The 24752-nt window shown below is 40.6% G+C and overlaps 1 protein-coding gene across 5 annotated transcripts in view; it reads left to right on the forward strand.

The window, feature by feature from the left end:
- Positions 1 to 24752, forward strand: part of PTPRM (protein tyrosine phosphatase receptor type M) — an 899870-nt gene that overhangs the window by 555206 nt on the left and 319912 nt on the right. For all 5 annotated transcript variants that reach the window (XM_066246290.1, XM_066246286.1, XM_066246288.1 and 2 more), the window contains exons 10-11: positions 208 to 409; positions 3437 to 3539. In XM_066246290.1, coding sequence (XP_066102387.1) covers positions 208 to 409; positions 3437 to 3539 — 305 coding nt within the window. The remainder of the gene's footprint in view (positions 1 to 207; positions 410 to 3436; positions 3540 to 24752) is intronic.

Raw genomic sequence — 24752 nt, forward strand, 5'->3', positions numbered from 1 at the left:
CTGTCTATAAAAGTAATAACTCATAACAGTTTGGGCTGAGTTCTTGTGCCCCTTCCCTGGCGGATCCAGGATTTGAACAGTCGAAGTGAGCAGGAGAGCTTATCAGAAAGTGTGCGACAGCACATACATCAAAAGGGTTTAGTGGATGAAGATGCAATCTTGGACTGTCTGAGCCAGATAATTAATCACATTTTTATTCTCTTGCAGATCACCTACAAAGCAGTCAGTTCTTTTGACCCAGAAATAGACTTATCCAATCAAAGTGGAAGAGTTTCGAAGCTGGGAAATGAGACCCACTTTCTGTTTTTTGGACTGTATCCAGGGACAACATACTCTTTTACCATCCGAGCTAGCACAGCGAAGGGTTTTGGACCTCCAGCGACAAACCAGTTCACCACCAAAATATCAGGTATTTTATCAGAGTTATGTTTGTTTGTTTTTTATCAGAAGTGGAATTTTGTACTTTTTCATTTGCATTGTCAAGTATGTAAAGCTCACCCAAACTTAACACATTGTATTCAAATGAGTACCTTTGGTTGTCTGAAAATCAGAGTCGTCCAATTAAATAAAATACTCCAAATATTTATAATTTGGGAGCTTAAGATTCTAATGTGTTAAGAAGTAGCCACTGATTCGACAGTTTTCATTGAAGCACTTAGACATGAGCAGACGGTCCTGTTCTGTACACCGTTATCCCCTTCACAGTCCCAGATTACCAGAGCAGCAGTGCTGGAAAGATCTCTGAAATGAGCCATGACTAATTTAGCGCTCAGCAGAAAGACAGCATTATATGGAGTTCAGTGCCAGAAAGATCAGCCTTCCTCGGGACCTTCCACATGAGGAGTTTCATGTCCTAAAGAGAAAGGCGACAGCAGAGGAGTTATCTAGGCATTTACTGCCTTTAGCTTTTTGCTTGTAGAGACCCAATTATGCCACCCAACAAAAGATATAATTTGAGAAAGATTTCTGGGCATATGCAACTGTGCAGAAAATTTCTTTGTGCTTCAGACTGGAGGAAATGGAAATACCATCTGGTCTGGGAGACATAACAGCAGTAAACACATTCCATGGACATTTTCTGTTTCCATTTTTCCCCTTTGGGTACGAGTGGGATGTATTTGAGTTGAGGCTCTGATTGTTTTGGTTGGGGGTAGATGAGCAGAAGGCGGGTGAGGGTGGTAACTTAGGGGTAGCTCTATAATATTTAGTCTGACTTTGATATATATTATCCCTCATTCCTAGTTTTATAAAAGTTTTTGTTTGGAAATGAAGGAAAGGAAATACAATTACAGTACTGTAATTGTTCTACAAGTTTTGAGGAAGTTTGGGAATTTTATTTTTAAATGATTATAACTTAAAGGAAAAAAATTCATTGTGTAAGATTTTATTTATGAGCGTAAACGTGACTTGAAATTTAATATATACTTGATACTTGATATAAAGCAGTAGGTTATATGAATAATGTGGACAGTTGGCGAAGAGGAAAAAGGCCTTGGGAGGTTAGGAGATGACACAGGTTGTACAGATGAGTGAGTACAAAGACCACTGAGCTTGCAATCCCAAAATGGGGCTCCTAAATATAATTTTTCCATGTACTTCCTGTCTGATTTTGATCAAGAAAATTTATCCCCAAATGTAAAGAAAGATGGTATTATCTGGTGCTTAGATTTATCACGAAGATTAAAGAAGAAATGTATACCTATGTGTACCCTTCAAGCCCATCCCCCCCTTTTTGGTAATTTTCCCCTATGGATACCATATTTTAAAAGATTATTATCTTAAGGGATGTGTTCTTTTAGAAGAAAATAATTGAGTTCTACCATTTTTATTAAATAAAAATTCTGTTTGATAATCTGAGCACTGTAAGCCCACCCACCAGGTTCATGCAATTCTATTTAAAAGCGAAGACAGTTTATACTTTAATTAGCCTACACAAGCTCATCAAGAATAACTATAAAGGAATAACTATAAAAACTATAATTTTTTTGCCTGACCTGTGGTGGCACAGTGGATAAAAGCGTCGACCTGGAAATGCTGAGGTCGCCGGTTCAAAACCCTGGGCTTGCCTGGTCAAGGCACATATGGGAGTTGATGCTTCCGGCTCCTCCCCCCTTCTCTCTCTGTCTGTCTCTCTCTCTCCCTCTCTCTCTCCTCTCTAAAAAAATGAATAAATAAAATAAAAAATTAAAAAAAAAAAAAAACAAAAAACAAACTATAATTTTTATAGTTCAAAAAAATTGCAATGTGTGGCCCCTATTCTCTGCTTTCATGGATTTCAGATAGAGAACTATTCCCTATATAAAATGTATATCTTTTATTATGAATTTGGGTTCATTTTAAATGGAATTGGAGTTAATTTTTAATGCTGACAAAACTTGATAAATGGAACTGAGATATAGCATGTCTTTTACATAAAATCTTTTATACCTAAGAGATTAAAAAACTGTATTTGTAAAAAAAGGATCTCTCATAATCTTATCGGTACCTAAACCTGGGGGTTATAAAAGGACCCTGTGCCCTGTCATATCCCATCCTTTCCAGAATGATGTCTCTTGTCCACAATGATGACAGAATTATCCAAGAGCCCTGTTGTTACCTTCTCATAATAAGAGTTAAAATGTAGAAAACAAAGAATGCCAGAAAATGGCCTTGGAAATAGGATTCACTTTGGGAAGAGAGCTAACATTTGTAGAATTATATTTACCTGGCTCTCTCTATCTCTCTGGATTCCTATAAAAACCCTAGAGGGTAATTTCTCCTATTTTGAAAGATGAGTCAACTGAAGCTCTAGAGATAATGTACGGAAGCTCTTACGCTGGTTAAAACAAAGCACAACAAAAAGTCAAGCCTGTGGCTTTCTTACTTCAACTCCCACACCTTTTCCTTCCCATCTCTTCCTGGGAGCCCAGCAGAGGTCATTCATTTCCACAAGGCTCTCGGGCTCCTCTTCAAGTCCTCTGATAGATCTTGGGTAGATAAAAGCCCTTGCCTTAGATGGAAGAACTATAAAGTTCAGTTTTACCATCCTAGTGATTATCTCTTACATATGCATTTAAAAGTATATTTTTGAAGAAAAGAACACAAATTATAAGTGTTCAGATAATGGATTTTCACAAGCTCGCTATAGCCATTTAGCAAGAATACAACAGAAATTTGAGAAAGAGACTATTACTCACACTTCACAAGCCCTGCTCCTGCTCTGTCCTAGCTTTGATCTCTGAGATCAAAGAAGTCAACATATACTAGTGTTAGCCATTGTCCTTGGTATTTTGTGCAGGGAATATATATATAAATGCTGCACATGGTCAGTTGATAGCTGCCATTGAATCTAACTGCACTGTGTTTTTAATGTTCTTTATAACATGAAAGTAGACAGAAAACTGAAAAGATAAATCAGAAATAATGAGTCTACCATCTTCACGCATTCTTCCCCCAGCACCCTCCATGCCGGCTTATGAACTTGAGACCCCTTTGAATCAAACTGACAACACAGTGACGGTCCTGCTGAAACCCGCACACAGCCGAGGCGCGCCCGTCAGGTACTGAGCAGAGAAGGGACGGGCTGGCTCGGGCGTGGAAAACTAAAATAAAATTGAGTAACTTCTCCAATGTGTTTCCTGGGGATTTGCTACAAACCTCAGTCAGCATGTAAACCTGTATCTTTATTAGTTCTAATTGAAAGACATGACTGAGAAAAAGGAAAGTGCTTTGATATGGGGCGATCAAGTGTTGTATAAAGATGAGGAACAAAAGCCCCAGTCTGTTGAGAGGGGGCTTTACTTCTAAAAGGTGATCGCTTGCTGCAATTTAGTTACCCAAGGGCACCAGACATTTTTGTCCTGCACTCTATTCTTTAAGTGGACCTTTTGTTTGTTTCTTTACCTTGAGTTTAAGTTTGGTTAACTCTTCATTAATTGACTAATTGTATAATTTTTTTTAAAAGAAATATACCAGCGACTTTCAACTGGCGTGCCGCAAGAATTTTTAAAACATGCAGTACCTGACTATTTAATCAAGATACTGACCTCTTTTTTCCTTAGACTGTCAAATTTTTAAAAAAAATGACAATGGCCAATACAACAGTAGCTGGTGTGAATGAATCAAAATTGTATCTGTTTTGTGGGGTTTGTTTTGTTTTTTGTGGTTTTTTTTTTTTGGTCAAATGGGCATAAAGTATAACATTTTTTGGTGTGCCACAGAATTTTAGTGATTAGTTTATGTGAGCCATGTGGTGACAAAGGTTGAAAATCGCTGAAATAAACGATTGGCAAGAGCACTGTGAAGTCTTTATTTGAACAGATTTAAGTTTATTGCCACCATGTAGGTCTCTTCTCATTCCCTGATGATTTACATAGCTAAGAACTTTACAAAGTGTTACTTGTACAGTGAATGAATAAAATAAATTGATTCTTGCTAGGCCTGAGAAAAGGAAGGCCTGAATAACCCTTGACTATGAATTTGTCATAAGCTCATTAATCTAGATAAATGAAATTTCTACTTGTTTCAGAGGGATTTGGATATTCTGGGCTATCAGAAGTGATTTCCTTCAAAATAATCTATTATTTTCAACAGCATACTCTAAGGAAGCATTTACATTCACAATTAAGGCTGTTGCGGGGTTTGTTTCCAGGTTCCTTTTGTAGAATTTTAGTTCATTAAACTTTGAAACCTGGCTGTTTTTGATCATGTTTTCACCATTGTATCAGTCAGTGATCAGTTGGACCTCTTTATCTTTCATAAGATATTGATATATACAAAGTTTAGTCCACAGAGTCAACAGTAAAAACAGAATAACATTAGTTGATAAATGAAGTCAAATTAAGGTGGAATCACAGAAATTTTTATTTGAAAAGTCTATAAAATTATATGAAACTTTTATTTTTTTGTTTTTGTTTCTGTTTTCTCTTTTTATTGAGTTTATTGGGATAACACTTGTTAACAAAATTATACAGATTTCAGATACACAATTCTGCAACACATCTCTACACTGTATATACTGTGTATTTACCACCCCAAGTCAGGTCTCCTTCCGAAACCATGTATCCCCCTTTTACCCTCTCCCCGTTTCCTTCCTTCCCCCGACAGTCACCACGCTGTTGTCCATGTCCAAGAGTTTTTTCTCTTTTGCTCTGTCCTCCTTCACCCCTTACCAAACCCCCCCAACAGCTGTCAGCTTGCTTTCCATGAGACTGTCTCTATTTTGCTTGTTAGTTCATTTTGTTCAGTAGATTCCACATATGAGTGAAATCATGTCTTGTTTTTCTCTGAATGGCTCATTTCACTTAGCATAACGATCTCCAGGTCCATCCATATTGTCACAAAGGGTAAGATTTCCTTCTTTTTAATGGCCAAGTAATATTCCATTGTGTAAATGTACCACAGCCCTTTTACCCACTTGTCTACTGATAGACATTTGGGCTGCTTCCAAATCTTGGCTATTGTAAATAACACTGCAGTGAACATAAGGTGCATGTATTCTTTCAAAGTAGAGTTTTGGATTTCTTTGGTTAACCTACCAGAAGTAAAATCACTGGGTCATAAGGCAGTTCCATTTTTAATTATTTTAGCTACTTCCATACTGTTTTCCACAGTGGCTGCACCAATCTGTGTTCCCAACAGTGCATGAGGGTTTCCTGTTCTCCACATCCTCTCCAACACTTGTTTGTTGATTTATTGATAGCCATTCTGACAGGTGGGAGGTGATCACTCATTTGTAGTTTTAATTTGCAATTCTCTGATGATCAGTGATGTTGAACATCTTTTCATACATTGGCCAGCTGTATGCCCTCTTTGGAGAAGCGTCTATTTGGATCCTTTGCACATTTTTAAATTGGATTGTTTGTATTTTTGGTGTTGAGTTGCATGAGTTTTTTATAAATTTGAATATTAACCCCTTATCAGAGGTATCTTTGGTGACCATGTTCTCCTATTCAGTGTGTTGTCTTTTTCATTTTGTTAATGGTTTCCTTTGCTGTGCAAACGCTTTTGAGTTTGTTTCATTGACCAGGGAAATATATCAGAAAAAAATATTGCTATGAGAAATGTCCAAGATTTTACTGCCAGTATTCTTCTAGGATTTTTATGGTTTCAGGTTTAATATTTAAGTCATTAATTCATGTTGAGTTTATTCTTATATATGGTGTTAGAAGGTGGTCTAGTTTCATTTCTTTGCACATTAGACCATCTTTTACCCCATTGTATATTTTTGCCTCTTTTTTCAAATATTGACTATAAAAGTATGGGTTTATTTCTGAGCTTTCTGTCCTATTCCATTTATCTATATATAAGATTCTATGTCAGTATCATGCTGTTTTGATCACTGGGGCCTTGAAATATACTTTGGTATTAGGTAGCCTGATTCCTCAAACTTTGTTCTTCTTTCTCAAGATCACTGTGACTGTTTGGGGTCTTTTGTGGTTCCATATAAACTTCACATTTTCTCATATGTGTTGCTAAAGCATGCTTTTATTGTTGTTTTATTTAAACCTAATTGTGGAGTTGTGGAAGGCTTACTTGTTCATTAATTATAGATATCCTTAGATTTCTTATTCTCATGTCTATAAAAATATAGATTCAGATGCTTGTCAGAGTGTCCAAAATATATAGCTTTCACCACAGGTTAGTCGTTTCATCAGGCCCAACTCTCTGCTTCTGCTAAGATTTCCATATAGGTTGTCACATCTTCTTTCATGATTGTCATAATGCCCTATGTTCCAAGTTCAGTGCAGCTTTGCATTCATTAAATGTCATCTTGTTAGCAGCTAAACATCCTTGACTTTGACAGGGTCACTTTGCATTCTGCCTCAATTATATACCTTCAACCACAATGTCAGCATCTTGAAATTAATAAATTTACTGTCTATGTTCATTATCTAAATCTGTAATGCTAGAATCAATTTCATTTCTTGTGGAACACTACTTAGTAAGCTTTACAGAGAGGTCCACTACACACACCACTTTAACTGGAAGGATGCTTTTCTTAAATGGGTAACTTTTACTGCACAAATTTGTTAGAGGAAATTCTCACCTATCCAAAGGTTTTTGGCAGAAAAATAAATACAGGGTGGGGCAAAAGTATGGTTTACAGTTGTTCATATGGAAAAAGACATGCAGAATTATGACTATTACAATAGCTTTAGTAAGTCTGTGTTTTGCATACTCACAACTAGAACCAACTTTTGCCACAACCTGTATTCTCTACAAGGAACTCATTATTATAATACAAGGTAATTGGAATGATTATCTTTTGAGTAGATGGAAGACCAATATATCTAAAGGATTAATTTTGGGGGAAAGCGTTTATAATACTTTTAGACTAAATGGGGTATATGAAAAATTTCAATTTCATTTAGTTTTAGAGAAATAAGAACTCTGATCAGGGAATCATAGGGACCTAAAATATAAAGCCATAATGTAGATTAAAACATTTGAGCACATCTGGAAATTTGCAAAATGCACATGTAATCAAACTGCAATACAAGAAAGCTTTTCCCAAGTGATAAGATAAATACTAGAAGAAAGAGGGGAAATGGAAGTGAACATCTGTTGGCTTTCTTGGATTTTTCACAGTATTATGTGTTCAAAAATACTGTCGTGTGTTTTCCAAAACCCATTTTTTCGATTGATTTGATTTTTCTTTAATCCATATTCATCAGTGTTGAAAATTCAGTCGTATTTCATTTATGCACTTCACTAAGTAAGGTGCTTGTGTATTGATTCCACTACAAGCACTCAGCTTGGTTAATGCAGATTCTTGAAATTGCACTAAACTCTCAATGTAAACGGTTGTTGTCTTTTTATTGATCAACACATCAGCTCTGTCACATAAAATTAACTTAATCCTAAGATGGCCAGGAAGAACACAAATTCCATCATTCTAGCTGGTAAACTAGCACCGAGGACAGAATTTTAATGTCTGTTCATAGATTCGATTTTTTTCTTTAATAAGACAGGGGAAAGCTTAATTTTATTTTATCCATTTAGAATGACCTCACTTCTCTCTCTTCTCTTTGCTGTTCATTGCATGCAAGACACAGCCCAGCAGTGAAATCCCTTGTAATTTGCCAGTAAAAAAGCAACAGCTCTAAATTAAGAATGACTTTTGCACACACTTTACACAACAAAAATTCTCTCTCTGACTTTATTCTTTTGTGTGTATGCGTGTGTATGTGTGACAGAGAGAGAGACAGATAGGGTCAGACAGGAAGGGACAGAGATGAGAAGCATCAATTCTTCATTGTGGCACCTTAGTTGTTCAGTGATTGCTTTCTCATATGTGCCTTGACTGAAGGACTACAGCAGACTGAGTGACCCCTTGCTCAAGCCAGCGACCTTGGGCTCAAGCTGGTGAGCTTTGCTCAAACCAGATGATCTGACACTCAAGCTAGCGACCTCAGGGTTTGGAACCTGGGTCCTCCGTGTCCCAATCCAGTGCTTCATCCACTGCACCACTGCCTGGTCAGGCTGACTTTATTCTTGATATATATACTAACTCTACTGTTTGCAATACCCCTCATTAATAATGTATTATACCTTTTAACAGTATATATGTTGGAGACTTAATCACATTTTTTAGCCTAACGTGATGGTGTTTTCAAATGACATTGTTGCTTCAATTTTGTTCATAAACTCTTTGGAGCTATATGTCTTCCTAATTAAAACTCAGTGCTTGAATATGTTGGTAAATTGAACACTGATATTTATTTCAGTGAAATAGTAAAAGATTTAGTTCTTATTTTTTGATTCACTCTTTCAGGAGATATTATTAAATGGGGAAAACACCAGCAGTTGTCTGCCCATGACGATGGCAGGTCATCACATCAGCAACCCAAACATGATAACCAATGTCTGAACGTGTGAACACAGCTTTGTTATGGCAGCTGCTTTGTCGCTCTTCTAATAAGGGTAGCCCCAATTATTTTAATGTTATGCTTTCATTGTTATTGATAATTTATTATGCCATGGTTGTCCTCACAACCGAGTGCTTCCTCAATGGTTATATTTAAAAAGTAGTTTGTGAATAGTTGCTCTAGTGGAGAATCTGAACAGCATATAGGAACCTTATTACATTATGAGTAGTTGCTATAGTGGAGAAGCTGAACAGCATATAGGAACCTCACTACATTATGAGTAGTTGCTATAGTGGAGAAGCTGAACAGCATATAGGAACCTCACTACATTATGAGTAGTTGCTGTAGTGGAGAAGCTGAACAGCATATAGCAGGGGTCCCCAAACTTTTTACACAGGGGGCCAGTTCACTGTCCCTCAGACCGGGAAGGCCGCCACATACAGTGCTCCTCTCACTGACCACCAATGAAAGAGGTGCCCCTTCCAGAAGTGTGGCGGGGGGCCGGATAAATGGCCTCAGGGGGCCGCATGTGGCCCGGGGGCCGTAGTTTGGGGACGCCTGGTAGGAACCTCACTACATTATGAGTAGTTGCTATAGTGGAGAAGCTGAACAGCATATAGGAACCTCACTACATTATGAGTAGTTGCAATAGTGGAGAAGCTGAACAGCATATAGGAACCTCCCTACATTATGAGTAGGGGAGAGATGAGAGCTGAAGGAGTGGAAGCAATGTTTTGCCTTACATCTTAAAGATTGTGTTCTAGTTAAATAAGATTTTTTTAAGTGAGAGGAGGGGAGATCGACAGATTCCTGCATGCATCCTGATCAGGATCCATCTGGCAACCCCCATGTGGGGCTGGTGCTCAAACCAGTGGATCCACTGGCTGTGGGTAGGAGAGAGAGAGAGAAGGGGAACAACAGCGAGGAGGAGAGAAGCAGATTGTCGCTTCTCATGTGTGCCCTGACCAGGGATCGAACCCAGAACGTCCATACACTGGGCCAACACTATCTACTAAGCCACCAGCCAGGGCCTAAGTAAAATTTCAAATGAGATAGGAAATATTTCCTATCATGGCGAGCATAAATGTTTTATTCACCCCGAAATACTTCTGATTTAAAAAAAAAAAGATGTCTCATATAATTGCAATTTTATATATAAATCAAGAATTATTTTTATATAATATGTCCAGATTTTTATTAAATTTTTTTAGCCTTCAATCCACAATCATGGTAGACTTTGCAAATGTCTTCTATTTTCATTTACTCCTCTCTATCATTTTTCCTTATGCTGCTTTGCCTGAGGTAGTTAACTAGGAAAGTGTGAACACATATTAAGCCTCATTGTTAATGTCTAATATCTGATTTATTCAAATTACTCATTACATATTCTTTTGTAACAAATTAGAAAATCAGAAGTGTAAGGATGCTATTTTTTCTCATTATCAAGCTCTTTGTCCCTTGAAAAACCCATGCTGTATTCTTAGAAGAAGGTGAAGGACAAGTTTGCATTCCATTGAGGATAAATAGACAGTAAAGCAACTGTATTTCTTTTAAGGGAATTTGTTATACTTCCTAAAAATGTTTGAGTTGATCCTGGGGCTAAATGGGAAATGAGCTATATTCTCTTTGTGGGCCATCACCCTGCACTCATGTCCCAAGCTGGTTATCACACAGCCATTTTTCTTAATGGGACTCAGCGTGAGAATGGGAGTCAGGGTGTATGTGAAATGTGTCACCTCAGATGGGACAATGAAGCGAATCTTCTACAATAAAAGCAAGGAAAGAGGTCATTATTATTAGTGAAAGTCAGAGATAATCATACATTTTGGGTTAAGAAGTTTCCTATATTGGGAATTATAATTGTTGGCATATGGTTGAATATGGTTTGGAAGTTTGATGTTATGAAGTAAAGGCCAATGTCTTTAAAAGCAGCAGTGATCTTTTTGACCGTCTACCACCTGGAAGTCCATGGACAAGCACATTACCTCCACTGACACCATCTTCGTGGCATCCATTCTTCTCTGCTTCCTGCGTGAAGCCTTTGAGCCCATCAACCATGTAGGGTTCTTGGGAAGATTAGATAAGCTAATAATTCCAAAGCATTTCACATTGTACCCACACATACTGAGTACTCTGTGTGTGTGTTCTGTGGCACTCCCGACCCTATCATCGGGGCGCAGGGGCGAGGAGGTCATGTTGTGTCTGTTCATTGGACCACCGCAGGTCCTCTAACTTCTCCTTCCTGTGTCTCATTCTTTTCAAATCTGATATCACGAAGAATAAATTTTAGAATTTCTGTAAATTCTCATATATTTACTGCATTTTCCATTTTGATTGCATCTGGCTACCTTTATGTATTTCCAAGTGTTTAGGAACTGATATTATAAATAGGTGATGAACTTTCTCCAGACCTCCAGTTCTGGAAAACAACTGTATTAAAAGATTAGGAGTTTCCCTGTTAACCCCTGAATCATTAGTTAATTATGGTTATTATCAGGCCTACTGAAAAAAAACTTAAACATAATACAAGAGGAAACTGATCTTATGTACAAGTAAACTTCACAATGTGAATCATCAGTGAAGATTTGATGAGACCTGTTATTTGCTCATCTCAGTGAAGTCTTATTTTCTGTTCACCCTAAAGAATCTGCATCTTCTTCCACCTTCTTCAGAGAAAGGGTATTTGGGATTTGAAGGCCATTTTATGATTATGTGAAAATTAAATCTCTGGGTTCTACTAATTATCTTTTCTAATCAGAATAGTTTTGTCCAAGAGTTTGATCCTGCCTCAGAGGAGCCAGTTAAATAATGATTTGAAAATATTTATTATTATTGATACACAAAAAAAATGTATCCATTTATTTTCTTGCTATAATAATATTTTTTTGAGAAAGAAGTAATCTATAGGGTAAAACCTCACAGTGCAAAGTTTGCCTTCAGATGCAAAGATTCTGTAATATATATATATATAGTGTCTACCGGAAAATTCTGTCCGTTTTTGAAATAAAACAAAATACAAATTTTTCTTACCGTCAATAAACTTTATTAAATAATATATTTCCACACCAATCCTATCTTCCGAATATGGTCCGAAATGGTTTGCTGAGCTGAATTAAGCCTTTCTGCGATCTCCGATGTTGTCAGAAAAGGATCTTGCTCCAACATGGTCTTAACAACATCGTCATCGATCAAATATGGTCTCCCAGAACGTGGCTTATCAGAAAGGTCGAAATTACCGGTTTTGATTTTTTCGAACCATCTTCTGCATATCCTGTCAGAAACTGTACCTTCACCAAACACTTTCAATAAATTTCTACATGCTTCTGTAGCATTTCTTCCTTGTTGAAATTCGCATAAAATACAGTGGCGTAAGCCCTGGCCGGTTGGCTCAGCGGTAGAGCTTCGGCCTAGCGTGCGGAGGACCCGGGTTCGATTCCCGGCCAGGGCACACAGGAGAAGCGCCCATTTGCTTCTCCACCCCTCCGCCGCGCCTTCCTCTCTGTCTCTCTCTTCCCCTCCCGCAGCCAAGGCTCCATTGGAGCAAAGATGGCCCGGGCGCTGGGGATGGCTCTGTGGCCTCTGCCCCAGGCGCTAGAGTGGCTCTGGTCGCAACATGGCGACGCCCAGGATGGGCAGAGCATCGCCCCCTGGTGGGCAGAGCGTCGCCCTTGGTGGGCGTGCCGGGTGGATCCCGGTCGGGCGCATGCGGGAGTCTGTCTGACTGTCTCTCCCTGTTTCCAGCTTCAGAAAAATGAAAAAAAAAAAAATACAGTGGCGTAAATGAACTTTATCAGCCATGGGTACACTATCGCTTCACACATAAGACTAACGTGAATCAACTTTGTTTTAGTTAATTTGCTACGTCAGTATGTATACATTAAGTGATAAAAATAGAGAGGCACACAAGCGCCAAATAAACATGTGCTTACATGTCGAAACTTGTTGTGATAGAAATGGACAGAACTTTCCAGTAGACCTTATATATATATGTAGCTTAATTTTTAATTAGCCTATTAGAAATGATGTATAATTTCCAGATCTAAACAGTGCTCTGCTCTAAATTAATTAGAAGCTACTGACTATCAATAATTAATAATTAAGATCATTATGGCCTAAAATAAGAAAGTGTCAGGTGTCACATACAGCCTTTTAGATAGGCACATTACTCTTTTCTTCTTTGGCATACGATTACTCTGGGTCACATTATTTTGTGGACCTAACTATAAAATGAGCCACACGATATCAGGAAGGAACCTCCTCTTTGGAGTTAACCTCATTTCAAATTCCAGCTCTCTCAACCACTGGCTGTGTGACTGTTACAAGTTCCCTAACTCCTCTGAGCCTTGGGTTCCTCATCTTTCCAAAGCAGGGATAATACCATTTTATGTCATGGAGCTGCTAGGATTAGATTTGCTAGATACTTACTAGAGTCTGCGCACTGGGGAGACAGAGGAGTTTGTTATGGCTGTGAGTAAGCCGTTCCAAGGGTTTAGGTAAGGACCAAATAAATGGAAGGAAGGTCTGCTCAACAGCAGTGCAGGCTGGATCAGAGGGGCGGCCACAGGAGGGGGTAGAGCAGGCTCAGTCTACAGCAGGGGACCCCAAACTTTTTACACAGGGGGCTAGTTCACTGTCCCTCAGACTGTGAGGGAGGGCCGGACTATAAAATAAAATAAAAACTATGAACAAATCCCTTTGCATACTGCAGATATCTTATTTTAAAGTAAAAAAAAAAAAAAAAAAAAAAAAAACAAAAAAAAAAACGGGAGCAAATACAATATTTAAAATAAAGAACAAGTAAATTTAAATCAACAAACTGACCAGTATTTCAATGGGAACTATGGGCCTGCTTTTGGCTAATGAGCTGGTTGGTCAATGTCGGGTTCCGTATTTGTCACTGCTAGCCGTAACAAGTGATATGACGCGCTTCCAGAGCCGTGAGGTGTGTGTCCCGCGTCACCAGAAGTAGTACTGTACGTGAGCAACGCCGTGCTTTGCGGTGGTCTCACTGACCACCAATGAAAGAGGTGCCCCTTCTGGAATGCGGCAGGGGCCGGATAAATGGCCTCAGGGGGCCGCATGTGGCCCGCGGGCCGTAGTTTGGGGACCCCTCATCTACAGGTTATACTGAGACTTCCTAATGGACCTTTCTTTCCATTGGACCCAGTTCAGATACAGCTAACTCATCGGGCATGAAGGGAAAGGGTCTTGTAAATGTTATTAGAAACAGGATTTAGAGAAATCAAAACTATTTAGTCCCTTATAGAAGAAAAAAAAAAAGAGAATATATTTATTAAAGTGATTGGTGATATTAACCATTTAAAGTACTGTTAAAGTGAATATTAGAAAACTAGAAATGGAAAATGTAGGTTATCAGTGATAATGTATTGGAAGTCACAAATTGCATGAATATTTTTAAATCCAAATTTTTATAAGCAGTAAATATGTGGCAATTAATAGTCCATTTTGCTCAGAAGAACCATCTGGATCCCTCTTTTGGTTTCTCTCTACTGCATTACCCTAACCGCTTGGCCCTGATAGGCTGCTAGTCACTGTGGCGGTGGTGATCACCTGTGTTTGCTTTTGTGTGCAGTGCCTGTTGAATGGATGTGGCAGGGTCTTCATATGTTGAAAGCCATGTGCAAAGGCCTCTCTTAGCTCCTAAAGGAATGCGGTCAGTACACTCAGTGGATGGTTGAGGCTAATTCTTGGCTGGGGCTATGGAAGAACCAAATTTTTCATCATACTATTTCTCATTCCCACCATGCCCCAAGGAACGCATGTTTGTCGAGGAAAAGATCAATGTCTGAAACTGGAACTATAGATTACATGAATGCCCTTGAGTGTCATTTATAGTAGAGGCTATACGTTATACACAACCGCCTCCCTAGAGGTCAAGCAGGCAGTGCTCTGCATTCCCGTGTCATACAGGTCATACTGACCAGCAGCCCACAAACCATCTGTCAGGGTGAGGGAGGTGGATGTGCAAGTTGACTTCATTTTCTGTGGACAGCAGAGAGTTACATGCTATTTACCCCCATCTCTCTATAAATGTTAACAGTGGAATAATTTCAGAGTAGTCTCAGTTTTAAACCCAGAGCACCAAAGGGCTGTATTTGCCTTGAATTGAACAACATATTTATTGCCTTATGAATCCGAAAGCCTCTGTGCCATTTTCTCTCAGGAGCTGCTGCCTCTTCCCAATCACAGTTATTGATCCCAGGGAGTTTAAGGGATACAGTTCTAGAGATGTTACGAGCTAAGGCTGATAGCCTTTGGGAGAGAGGACCTTGGAAGTTTGACAAAGACTAATTGATTTGCCTGTATAGAGATGCGTCACTTTCACTTTGTTAAGGTGTTAAAATCACATATATACAGGAGAAAAGATTACAAGTTCTGGCCCTGGCCGTTTGGCTCAGTAGTAGAGCGACAGCCTGGCATACAGAAGACCCGGGTTCGATTCCCGGCCAGGGCACACAGTAGAAGCGCCCATCTGCTTCTCCACCCCTTCCCCTCTCCTTCCTCTCTGTCTCTCTCTTCCCCTCCCGCAGCCGAGGCTCCATTGGAGCAAAGATGGCCCGGGCGCTGGGGATGGCTCCTTGGCCTCTGCCCCAGGCGCTAGAGTGGCTCTGGTCGCAATAGAGCGACGCCCCAGAGAGGCAGAGCAGCACCCCCTGGTGGGCAGAGCATCGCCCTGGTGGGCGTGCTGGGTGGATCCCGGTCAGGCGCATGCGGGAGTCTGTCTGACTGTCTCTCCCCGTTTCCAGCTTCAGAAAAATGCAAAAAAAAAAAAAAAAAAAAAAAAAGATTACAAGTTCTAAGAGACTGAAAAGTCACGTATGGGGCAGATAGTGAAAGTTAACCTACTGTGGTCCTTAGAGGCACAACCTTGAGACCAGGGAACATGCCAGAGAGGGTCCGACCACTGCCGCCTCATCCTGTTTCCAGGGAGGGACATCATGTTATAACCCTGTGTGCATAATTCTCTTCCGCAGAACAATTTCTCAGCTAGCACTTACAGATATATACAATGTAATCATTTATGATGAGAACATAAAAAAATGCTGATTTGCTTTCTGTTTCATCAAAAATTATTTTAAGTATATATTATTATATTATCCTTGTAATGGTTAACTGTATTTACTTATCAGCTAGTTAATTAAATTAGCACTCAATTCTTCAGCCTGTAAATAGTAGAGGATTAGGAAGGTGTGAGAGCTTTTTTCCACAGCACCCTTTGGAGTTGCTCTCTGTGTCCCACTCTCCCTTCCCTGCTTTTCCCCGGAAGTGTTTTCCAGGCCAGCAGCAATGTTTTTTCTGCTCAATGAGAAGTGCTAAGGGCTCTGCAGTTATGAGCATCTTGTTAAAATTCTTTCTTTTATGGTATTGAAAAGCATTATAGGAAATTTTGCGATTGGCTTTTGGCTATCATTCATTCATTCTTTTTTTTTTCCCTGAAGTTGGAAACGGGGAGGCAGTCAGACAGACTCCCACATGCGCCTGACAGGGATCCACCCGGCATGCCCACCAGTGGGCGATGCTCTGCCCATCTGGGGCATTGCTCTGTTGCAACCAGAGCCATTCTAGCACCTGCGGCAGAGGCCATGGAGCCATCCTCAGCGCCCGGGCCAACTTTGCTCCAATGGAGCCTTGGCTGTGGGAGGGGAAGAGAGAGACAGAGAGGAAGGAGAGAGGGAGGGGTGAAGAAGCAGATGGGTGCTTCTCCTGTGTGCCCTGGCTGGGAATCGAACCCAGGACTCCTGCACGCCAGGCTGATGCTCTACCACTGAGCCATCCGGCCAGAGCCCATTCATTGTTTATTCATTCACCAAACATCTATTACATACTTTTCTGTTCAGTCACTGTGCTAGGATGGTGACCAATGCTGCACGGACAAGTCCAGGGTACTCTAACAGCATATGACATAAGAGTGAAATATTAACAAGGGAGTCAGGATGTGCTATTTAAGCTGAAACCAAAGGAAAAGTAAAAAGTAGCCAGCCGGGAGCTGGAAGACAGTTGTGGGTCCAACAAGGAGAGGCACACCCTCTATAAACAGTGGTCATCCTAGTAAATACAATTAAAAGCACACACGTAGTAAATAGGTTGGCCAGCACTCGGGAGTATTAATTAGATTTATGCATTAAATGCTGAAAGTGAACATTGTCCTAAGTTAATCATTATGTAAAATGTATGTAAATGTAATAGGAAATGCAAATAATTTCCATAATTTAGTTTCTATCATTCAGTACCTCAAACCTAATTAAGAGTGCAATAAATGCTTATTGAATTGAACCTCTTCTTTTTCTTAGTTGAAGTAATTATTACAGAAACTTTCATAGATAAGAAACTTAAGGTCCAAAACTGTCTTTTAATTAGTCAGAATATCAGGAGCATGAAGGGTTTCAAACTTATATTTTCATCCTTAAATAAAAATTAAATACATTGACCCGGACATATGCATAAAAGAATATGCAGCCTTTATCCTTGAATCAATCTGTTGCTTTGTTAAATGAGAAGAGAAATTCAGAAAGGTTTCTTCAAGTAAGCCATTGCTACAAACTCAGATTCCACCAGGAAGAAGACTAAGATCTTGCATACTGGCCTTGGCTGGTTGGCTCAGTGGTAGAGCGTCGGCCTGGCATGCAGTAGTCCTGGATTCGATTCCCGGCCAGGGCACACATACCTCTGTTGACTCCTTTGAAGACCTAGCTCGCTCCTCACCTCTTGGGGTCACTAACTACACCCACCTTTTCTTTCCATCTCCCCACTGCTGCTTTAGTGCATATCTCTGCCTTTTTAGCTCTCCAGCCAGTGCTCCACACTGAGGCTGCAGGGATCTTTCATTCTACTGAATAATCCATTGGTTTTACCATCGCCCTTGGGGTAAATTCAGACTGCCTCCTCTGTGCTAAAAGATTCATCATTCTAGACACTTCCTGGGCCAGTCTCCCCTTCAAGCCACCTGCTTGCTATCGTCCTGAAAACACATGCTCAGTACTGAGAATATAACAGGTTGCATTTGATGCTTCCTAAGTGCAGTTTTCTCTCATCTTCTCTCCTCTACCCCGGCTCCCACCCCCAATACATGCACATGTGCACACTCGCTCATGTGCCCAAACTCCCCCTCTCTCACTAGTTCAGTCACCCTCCGAAGTGTAACCAGGTGTCTTCTTCCTGGGAGAGCTTTCTCTGGCCTTGCTGCTCCCTGGCTTCCCTCGGACTTATGCACCCAACGTGGTATGAGTGCTTGTTCTGCTGAGCCGCCAGCTCCCTCAGGGAAGCGCTACCCTCTGCGGTTTAACCTCCATATTTCCAACCCTGTGCTGTGCTGGGCACAGCCCTTCACTCATGCTTTGTTTTCTTTTTAAAGAAATAATGGGACTATAAAGGGATTTTTAAGCTTTTATGGAATTTATTGGGCGACATTGGTTAATAAAATTATGCAGATTTCAGGTGCACAGTTCTACAGCACATCGTCTGCACATGGCATCGTGTGTTCACCACCCCAAGTGAAGTCTCCCTCCATCAGGACCCCTCCCCCTCCCCCCCACCCCCTTCTCCCTCCTGCAGTCCCCACACTGTTGTTTGTGTCTATAAGTTCTTTTTTCCTCTGCTTAATCCCTTCACCTTTTTTTTAAAAGGACAGATTTATATTGGATTTTCATTTTAGGTCCATCTTTGTAGCAAGGACAAGGAGGAAGTAGCTGGGCCCATGTGGCTTCCCATTGGCCAGTTAGTGGGTCGTTGTGGGGGAGGGCGGGTCCAGGGCCATGGCCGCAGAAACCCAGGGGTCTTGGCAGGTCGCTCTGTTGTGGTCTTTCTGAGTTCTCTCCAAATGGCTGAAGTTTTACTTAGAATGAGTGGAGTTTTAACTCTGATATAAGTAGTTTATAGGATGTGATCTTTTGGAAGGGGGTGTCACAATTTAAAAGAACACATAGCATGGGCCAAAAGGAGCCTTGGGCTGGCATCTAGGCCATTTGATTTACTACTGTGTGACCTCTGGCCATCCTGTGGACTCTGAGACTGTCTTCATTTCCATAATTGGATTTCAATATGTGGCCTACATATCTCATGGTATTATCATGAAGAGTAAAATAAGTGAAAGTTCCCTGTAAACTAAAGTGCTAAAAAAGGGGAAAACTATGATATCAGGATATGCTTAACAAAACATGTTGACTAAGATATGCTATTCAGTCTTTTCCCTCTATTCTGTGCTTTTTTTTTTAATTTTTTTATTTATTCATTTTTTTCTGAAGCTGGACACGGGGAGAGACAGTCAGACAGACTCCCGCATGTGCCTGACTGGGATCCACCTGGCACGCCCACTAGGGGACGACGCTCTGCCCACCAGGGGGCAATGCTCTGCAACTCCGGGGCGTTGCTCTGCCGCGACCAGAGCCACTCTAGCGCCTGGGGCAGAGGCCAAGGAGCCATCCCCAGTGCCCAGGCCATCTTTTGCTCCACTGGAGCCTCGCTGCGGGAGGGGAAGAGAGAGACAGAGAGGAAGGAGAGGGGAAGGGGTGAAGCAGATGGGCACTTCTCCTGTGTGCCCTGGCCGGGAATCAAACCCGGGACCTCTGCATGCCAGGCCGATGCTCAACCACTGAGCCAACCGGCCAGGGCCTATTCCGTGCTTTTTGTAATATGCTTAAAATTTCTAAGCATCACAACCCTTTAACGTATGCCAATACACTGTGATTATCACTTTAATTGAATCTATGTTCTAATAGTAACCCATATTTTGACAATAATTTTATGGAACCTGTGAGAAATGTATGTTTTGTATATTAATATTGTATATTCATTCTGTAAAATTATCAGAGTTTTAGAAGATCTTTTGTTCCATCAAAACACCATTGAGATGAGAAAGCATTGTTGATTAGAATAATTACAAATAATATCTCTAACCAGGAAAGGAAAGAGCAGAGATATCAAGGCTATAAAAATGCAGCCAACCATAGCTGGGAGTTTGGTGGTCCTAAATTTAAATCCTGGCCTTTACTTGTCTGTAACCTTGGGCAACTTGTGTAACTTTTCTGAGTCTCACTCTCCTCATCAATCAGATCTAAGTTATACTAATATCCACTTCAAATGATGGTCAGGAGAACTAATAACATGTAAGCAAAGCTCTCAGGATGGCATCTAACATAGATGTTATCTGCTCAATGTAAGAAAGCCTTTCTTATTGATCATTGACACTATTCTGATGCCCCCTCTTTTTCTGAAATTTTCTTGATTCTTGTACAACATTTCTTTCTTTTTTATTTATTTTTTAATTAAGTAGAGGAAGGGAGGCAGAGAGACAGACTCCTGACCAGGATCCACCTGGCAAGCCCTCTATGGGGTGATGCTCTGCCCATCTGGGGCATTGCTCTATTACTCAGCAACTGACCTATTTTTAGCACCTTAGGCCAGGCCAGGAGCCATCCTCAGGCCTGGGCCAATTCACTCAAGCCAGTAGAGCCAATCAAACCATGGCTGTGGAAGTAGAGGAGAAAGAAGAGAGAAAGACAGGAGGGGAAGGGTTGGAGAAGTATATGGTCACTTCTGTGTGCCCTGACCAGTAATAAAACCTGGGACATTCACACACTGGGGTGACACTCTACCACTAGGCAAACCAGCCAGGGCCAGTACATTTCTGAACCTCAGTTATGATTTTCTGAGCAGTTTGTATGATAATAAAAAATAAATAATCATTGTTTCTTGGACTAAGTAGCTATAATGTGCCAGGCCCACGGTTGATCCTTTATGAAATGACTGTAGCCATCCAGAACAGACTGCCCAGTCAGAGGCCAGCATGCCCATGCACAGGTGAAGGAACCTAGGTCTGGGGAGGTTCACTGGCATACCTGCTCTGACCCCACAGCTGTGCTCTCTCTGCACAACCTGATGTGACCTGAGACGTCCCGGGAGCTGCCCTGCCTCCTCTTCCTTCAGCCCATACACATCCTCCCTGCAGACTCGCGTTGGAACCAAGGCGGTTACACCTTCCTGTACAGACAGGGCTATTCTAAAAACTAATATCCTTTCTTCATTGTCTCTTCTAGTTTTAAGAAAATAAATTATACCTTGGTTTTTAGATTATGATCATTGGAATCTGTGGTATTTACTCCTATGACTTAATTTTCTTTTAATTGAATTTATTAGGGTAACACTAGTTAAGATCATCACACAGATTTCAGGTGCCCAGTTCTGCAACCCAGTGCTGCAGAGTGTACTGTGGGTTCACTCCCCCACGGGTCTAACTCCATCCATCACCAGTTATGACTTCATACCTTCCTCCACCTCTCCCTCCTTCAGGCAGTCACCACACTGTTGTTGGTGGATTTTTATTTTCTTTCTTTTGCTCTATTTCTATTACTTAATTCTTAGAAGCAGGATTATTTTTATGGTTGTTTTCTTCCTTATTTCTTCATTGATATTTTTATTTATTTATTTATTTATTTTTAATTTAGTGAGAGGAGGGGAGGCAGAGACAGACTCCTGCACATTCCCCGACAGGGATCCACCTGGCAAGCCCCCTAGAGGGCAATGTTCTGCCCATTTTGGGCCCTTGCTCTGTTGGAATGTGTTGGGCAGATAAGTTAATTTATGCTCACTCTGTTAAAGATGGCCGCTGCTCTCACATGGTGATGCTTCTCATGTGATAACAAATAATTGCCCTTCTAGCTTGGGAAGGGGCTTGGTTATACTAATGTGTGCTGGAGGAGGGGGTTGTCCCACAAAAAAAGTTTTAAAGGGAGGAGCTAGAGGAGGAGGAGCTTATAGAGAGGAGGAATGCATGGTGTATCAGGGCAGGGAGGCCACATGGAGGAGGCAGTCAAAATAGCGAAATGGTGAGGTGGAAGCCTTTGATTCTAGGAAAACTTGGACGAGTCAGTGGCTTTGGGAGCGGATTTTTTAAATGATTTTAAATAAATAATTTTAGGATGATGAGAACAGTTTTTAGGCAGAAAGAAGAAAAGAATCTAAGACACAGAAATATGAAATAACTTTCTATGTTTAAAGAACTACAAATAGCTTAGTAATACTTGGATAAGCTTGTGTGCTTGCCATACTAACTAATTTGGAATTTCTTTCCTTTTATAAAAATTTTATTTAGAAAATTAAATTTAACAGGGTGACATTGATCAATAAGAGTACACAGGTTTCAGGTAAACATTTCTATAACATTTGAACTGTTGATTATGTTGTATACCCATCACCCAAAGTCAAATCATTTTTCATCACCGTATATTTGTCCTTCTTTATACTCTTCGCCCCTCCCCTCCTCCAATTGAATGGAAAAGGAAGTGTTTCTCGCTGTGTGTTTTTACTCGCTTGCTGAGTGCAAGTCTAGAATAAAGGAAAATGAACCACCAATTTTGGGCTCTGTAGTTTCTTTACGATCTGTCCAAATTAAATGCAAACCTGCAAGAGCCAGGCGGGTATGATGGTGGCCATGACTACTGGCTTTACAGAATGGGAGCCATTTTGTTTAGCACCTGAGGTGGAGGTGATAGAGCCATCCTCAGCTCCCAGGGCCAATTTGCTCCATTGAGCCTTGGCTACAGGAGGGGAGGAGAAGAGAGAGAGAAGCAAGAGGAAGAGGGGTAGAGAAGCAGATGGTCACTTCTCCTGTGTGCCCTGGTCAGGAATTGAACCTGGGACATCCACACGCCGGGCCGACACTCTACCACTGAGCCAACTGACCAGGGCCTTCATTAATATTTTTAAATAACAATTTTCTTTTTATTGGTAGGTAACTCCATCACAGTCTACTCAATGTTTAGGTGCAAAATTTGAACTAGGATTAAACAGAGTAGTTTTAGTGAATTGTTTTACTCAAATTAAAGTCTTTTCTGTTGATACGTATTTATTTGTTGTTTCATCGTTTTTAATAGTCCCTAAGGAGTCAAGAAAAACAATGCCAGTTTTTTGAAATGTTTATTAGTAGCTTTTTAATTGTTTGCTTTTATTTATTGAAGAAATGCAAACTGTAAGACTATCTTAAATATTTTGGACTAAACGTTCTTTTGTAACAGTTTTTGAACCTGTTGGAAAGTTCTATCCATGGATAGAATTGTTTAAGGAAAGGAATTCTAAATATCTGACTTCCAACTTAAAAATCTTCCTCTTCTCATTGGGGTAATCACAAAGACCAAAATGTCATTTGGTGGTGCAACTTTAGTTTTATATTACTACATTGACTTGTTTTTTTTTTATTATTATTGCTTATTGTAGCTGAATTGCTACAATGTAGCTCAATTGCTACAATTTGTATTAACAAACTGTGCTGAATTCCTTATTACCACCACTACTGCCCTTCCCCCACCTGATTTTAGGTGAATTGTATTATATTAAAAGATAATACTCTGGATTCCTTTACTGTGAAGAAACAAAGATCATTCTTATTAATGTTGCTTCTAGGATGATAATGTCAGTCATCTCTTTGAAAATTCATTTTAGAAACTAAGTTTGTTCTTGAAGCCCCTTCAAAAGAAGCTTTAAAAATGGCAGGGGAAGATAATAATAATAGAGTAGATGTATTAGAACTTTTACACAATGAAACTTAATTTAACTTTCCCTCAAACTTCATTTCAAACTTGCTTTTGTGCATGAAAATATAGTGCGTAGCTTTTCTTCCCTGATTTTTCAAAAAAAAAATTTTTTTTTTCTTCAACATAATGTCCTCTGAAGGATTCTGCATTTAAGGTCGGAATACCAGGTCAAAGGGAGCAGAGACCCCAAAAGACAGGAGGATACCAGCAGGCCTTCTGCACAAACAGTGAGGCTGCCTGTGGACTAGGGAGGCAGGAAATGGCCAAACTCTACCGCCATCACCACTCCCAAAAATCAAAACACTTTTGCAATATTTTGACTTGACACTAATGATTAAAATGGATATCAAATGAAATGCTAAAATTGCAAAGTTATGGATCTGTATATGGAGGAGTGATTACAGGAGGTAGAAAGAATAGTTTTCAGCTTGCCCGACAGGGATGCCGGGAGATGGCGGCGAGGAACTGAGAGCGGGACTTGAAGTGTCTGCAGGCTCCTCTCCCCGCCCACCCAAGAGCAGCCACGCTCCGTTCTGGCTCCTCATTTCAGGCATGGTGGCGTGGGAGTCAGGACAACTCACTCTGGTTGTCCTGTCCTACAGGGTAGTGCTGCCAGGAGCTGGGCAGTGTGGGAATGGTGAGGAAAACTCTGCCACTCTAGAGTTCCTTCTAGAGTCACTCGGGGGAGTTTGGGTATTCCTGCCAGGTGTCTGAGCTGGGGCCACAGCCACGAACTTGGAAGCTCAGCTGTGTAGTGAGTCTGATGGGAAAAACGTGTTGGAACTTGGGTGCGGTTTTGTTCGCATAAGTAAGTGGTTGCAATGAATGGAGGCTGCATTGGGAATCGAAAGACGTCTTTCGTTTGGGAGACAGTTGGTGGGGGTAGGCAGTGCAGGAGCAGCCTTCGGGGGTTATTGGCAGTAGGAATGTTTCGGCACTAAGTTCAGGACAGATGTCCTCAATGAAGCAGAAGCTACCGGATATTCTGATGTAGACGCTGACACACCTCCCCTGGTCTGTTACACTTTGTACAGTCCCTTCTCGGATCTTTCTCACAGTAGTTCTTTGTCTAAGTCACCTGTTTCTAACATTCTGAGGCAGGGCTTCTCAAGGACAAGGACAGTCTGTGCCTAATTCATCTTTCTATTCTTCCACTGTGCCTGGCACAGGGCTTGAAACTGATAAATGGAATGCGATGACGGAGGAAACAAGAATGAAATAATTTTCATTTCTTGATCTTACAACTTGCCTGATCTTACACCAGGAGTTATAAAATGTTAGGCCTGAAAAGGACCTTAGTGGTCAGTCGATGATTTCGTGAAACGGGACTCCCAGTTCAGCATTCTCTCCACCAGTG

Source organism: Saccopteryx bilineata, chromosome 11 (genome assembly GCF_036850765.1).
Source record: "Saccopteryx bilineata isolate mSacBil1 chromosome 11, mSacBil1_pri_phased_curated, whole genome shotgun sequence".
NCBI lineage: Eukaryota > Metazoa > Chordata > Mammalia > Chiroptera > Emballonuridae > Saccopteryx > Saccopteryx bilineata.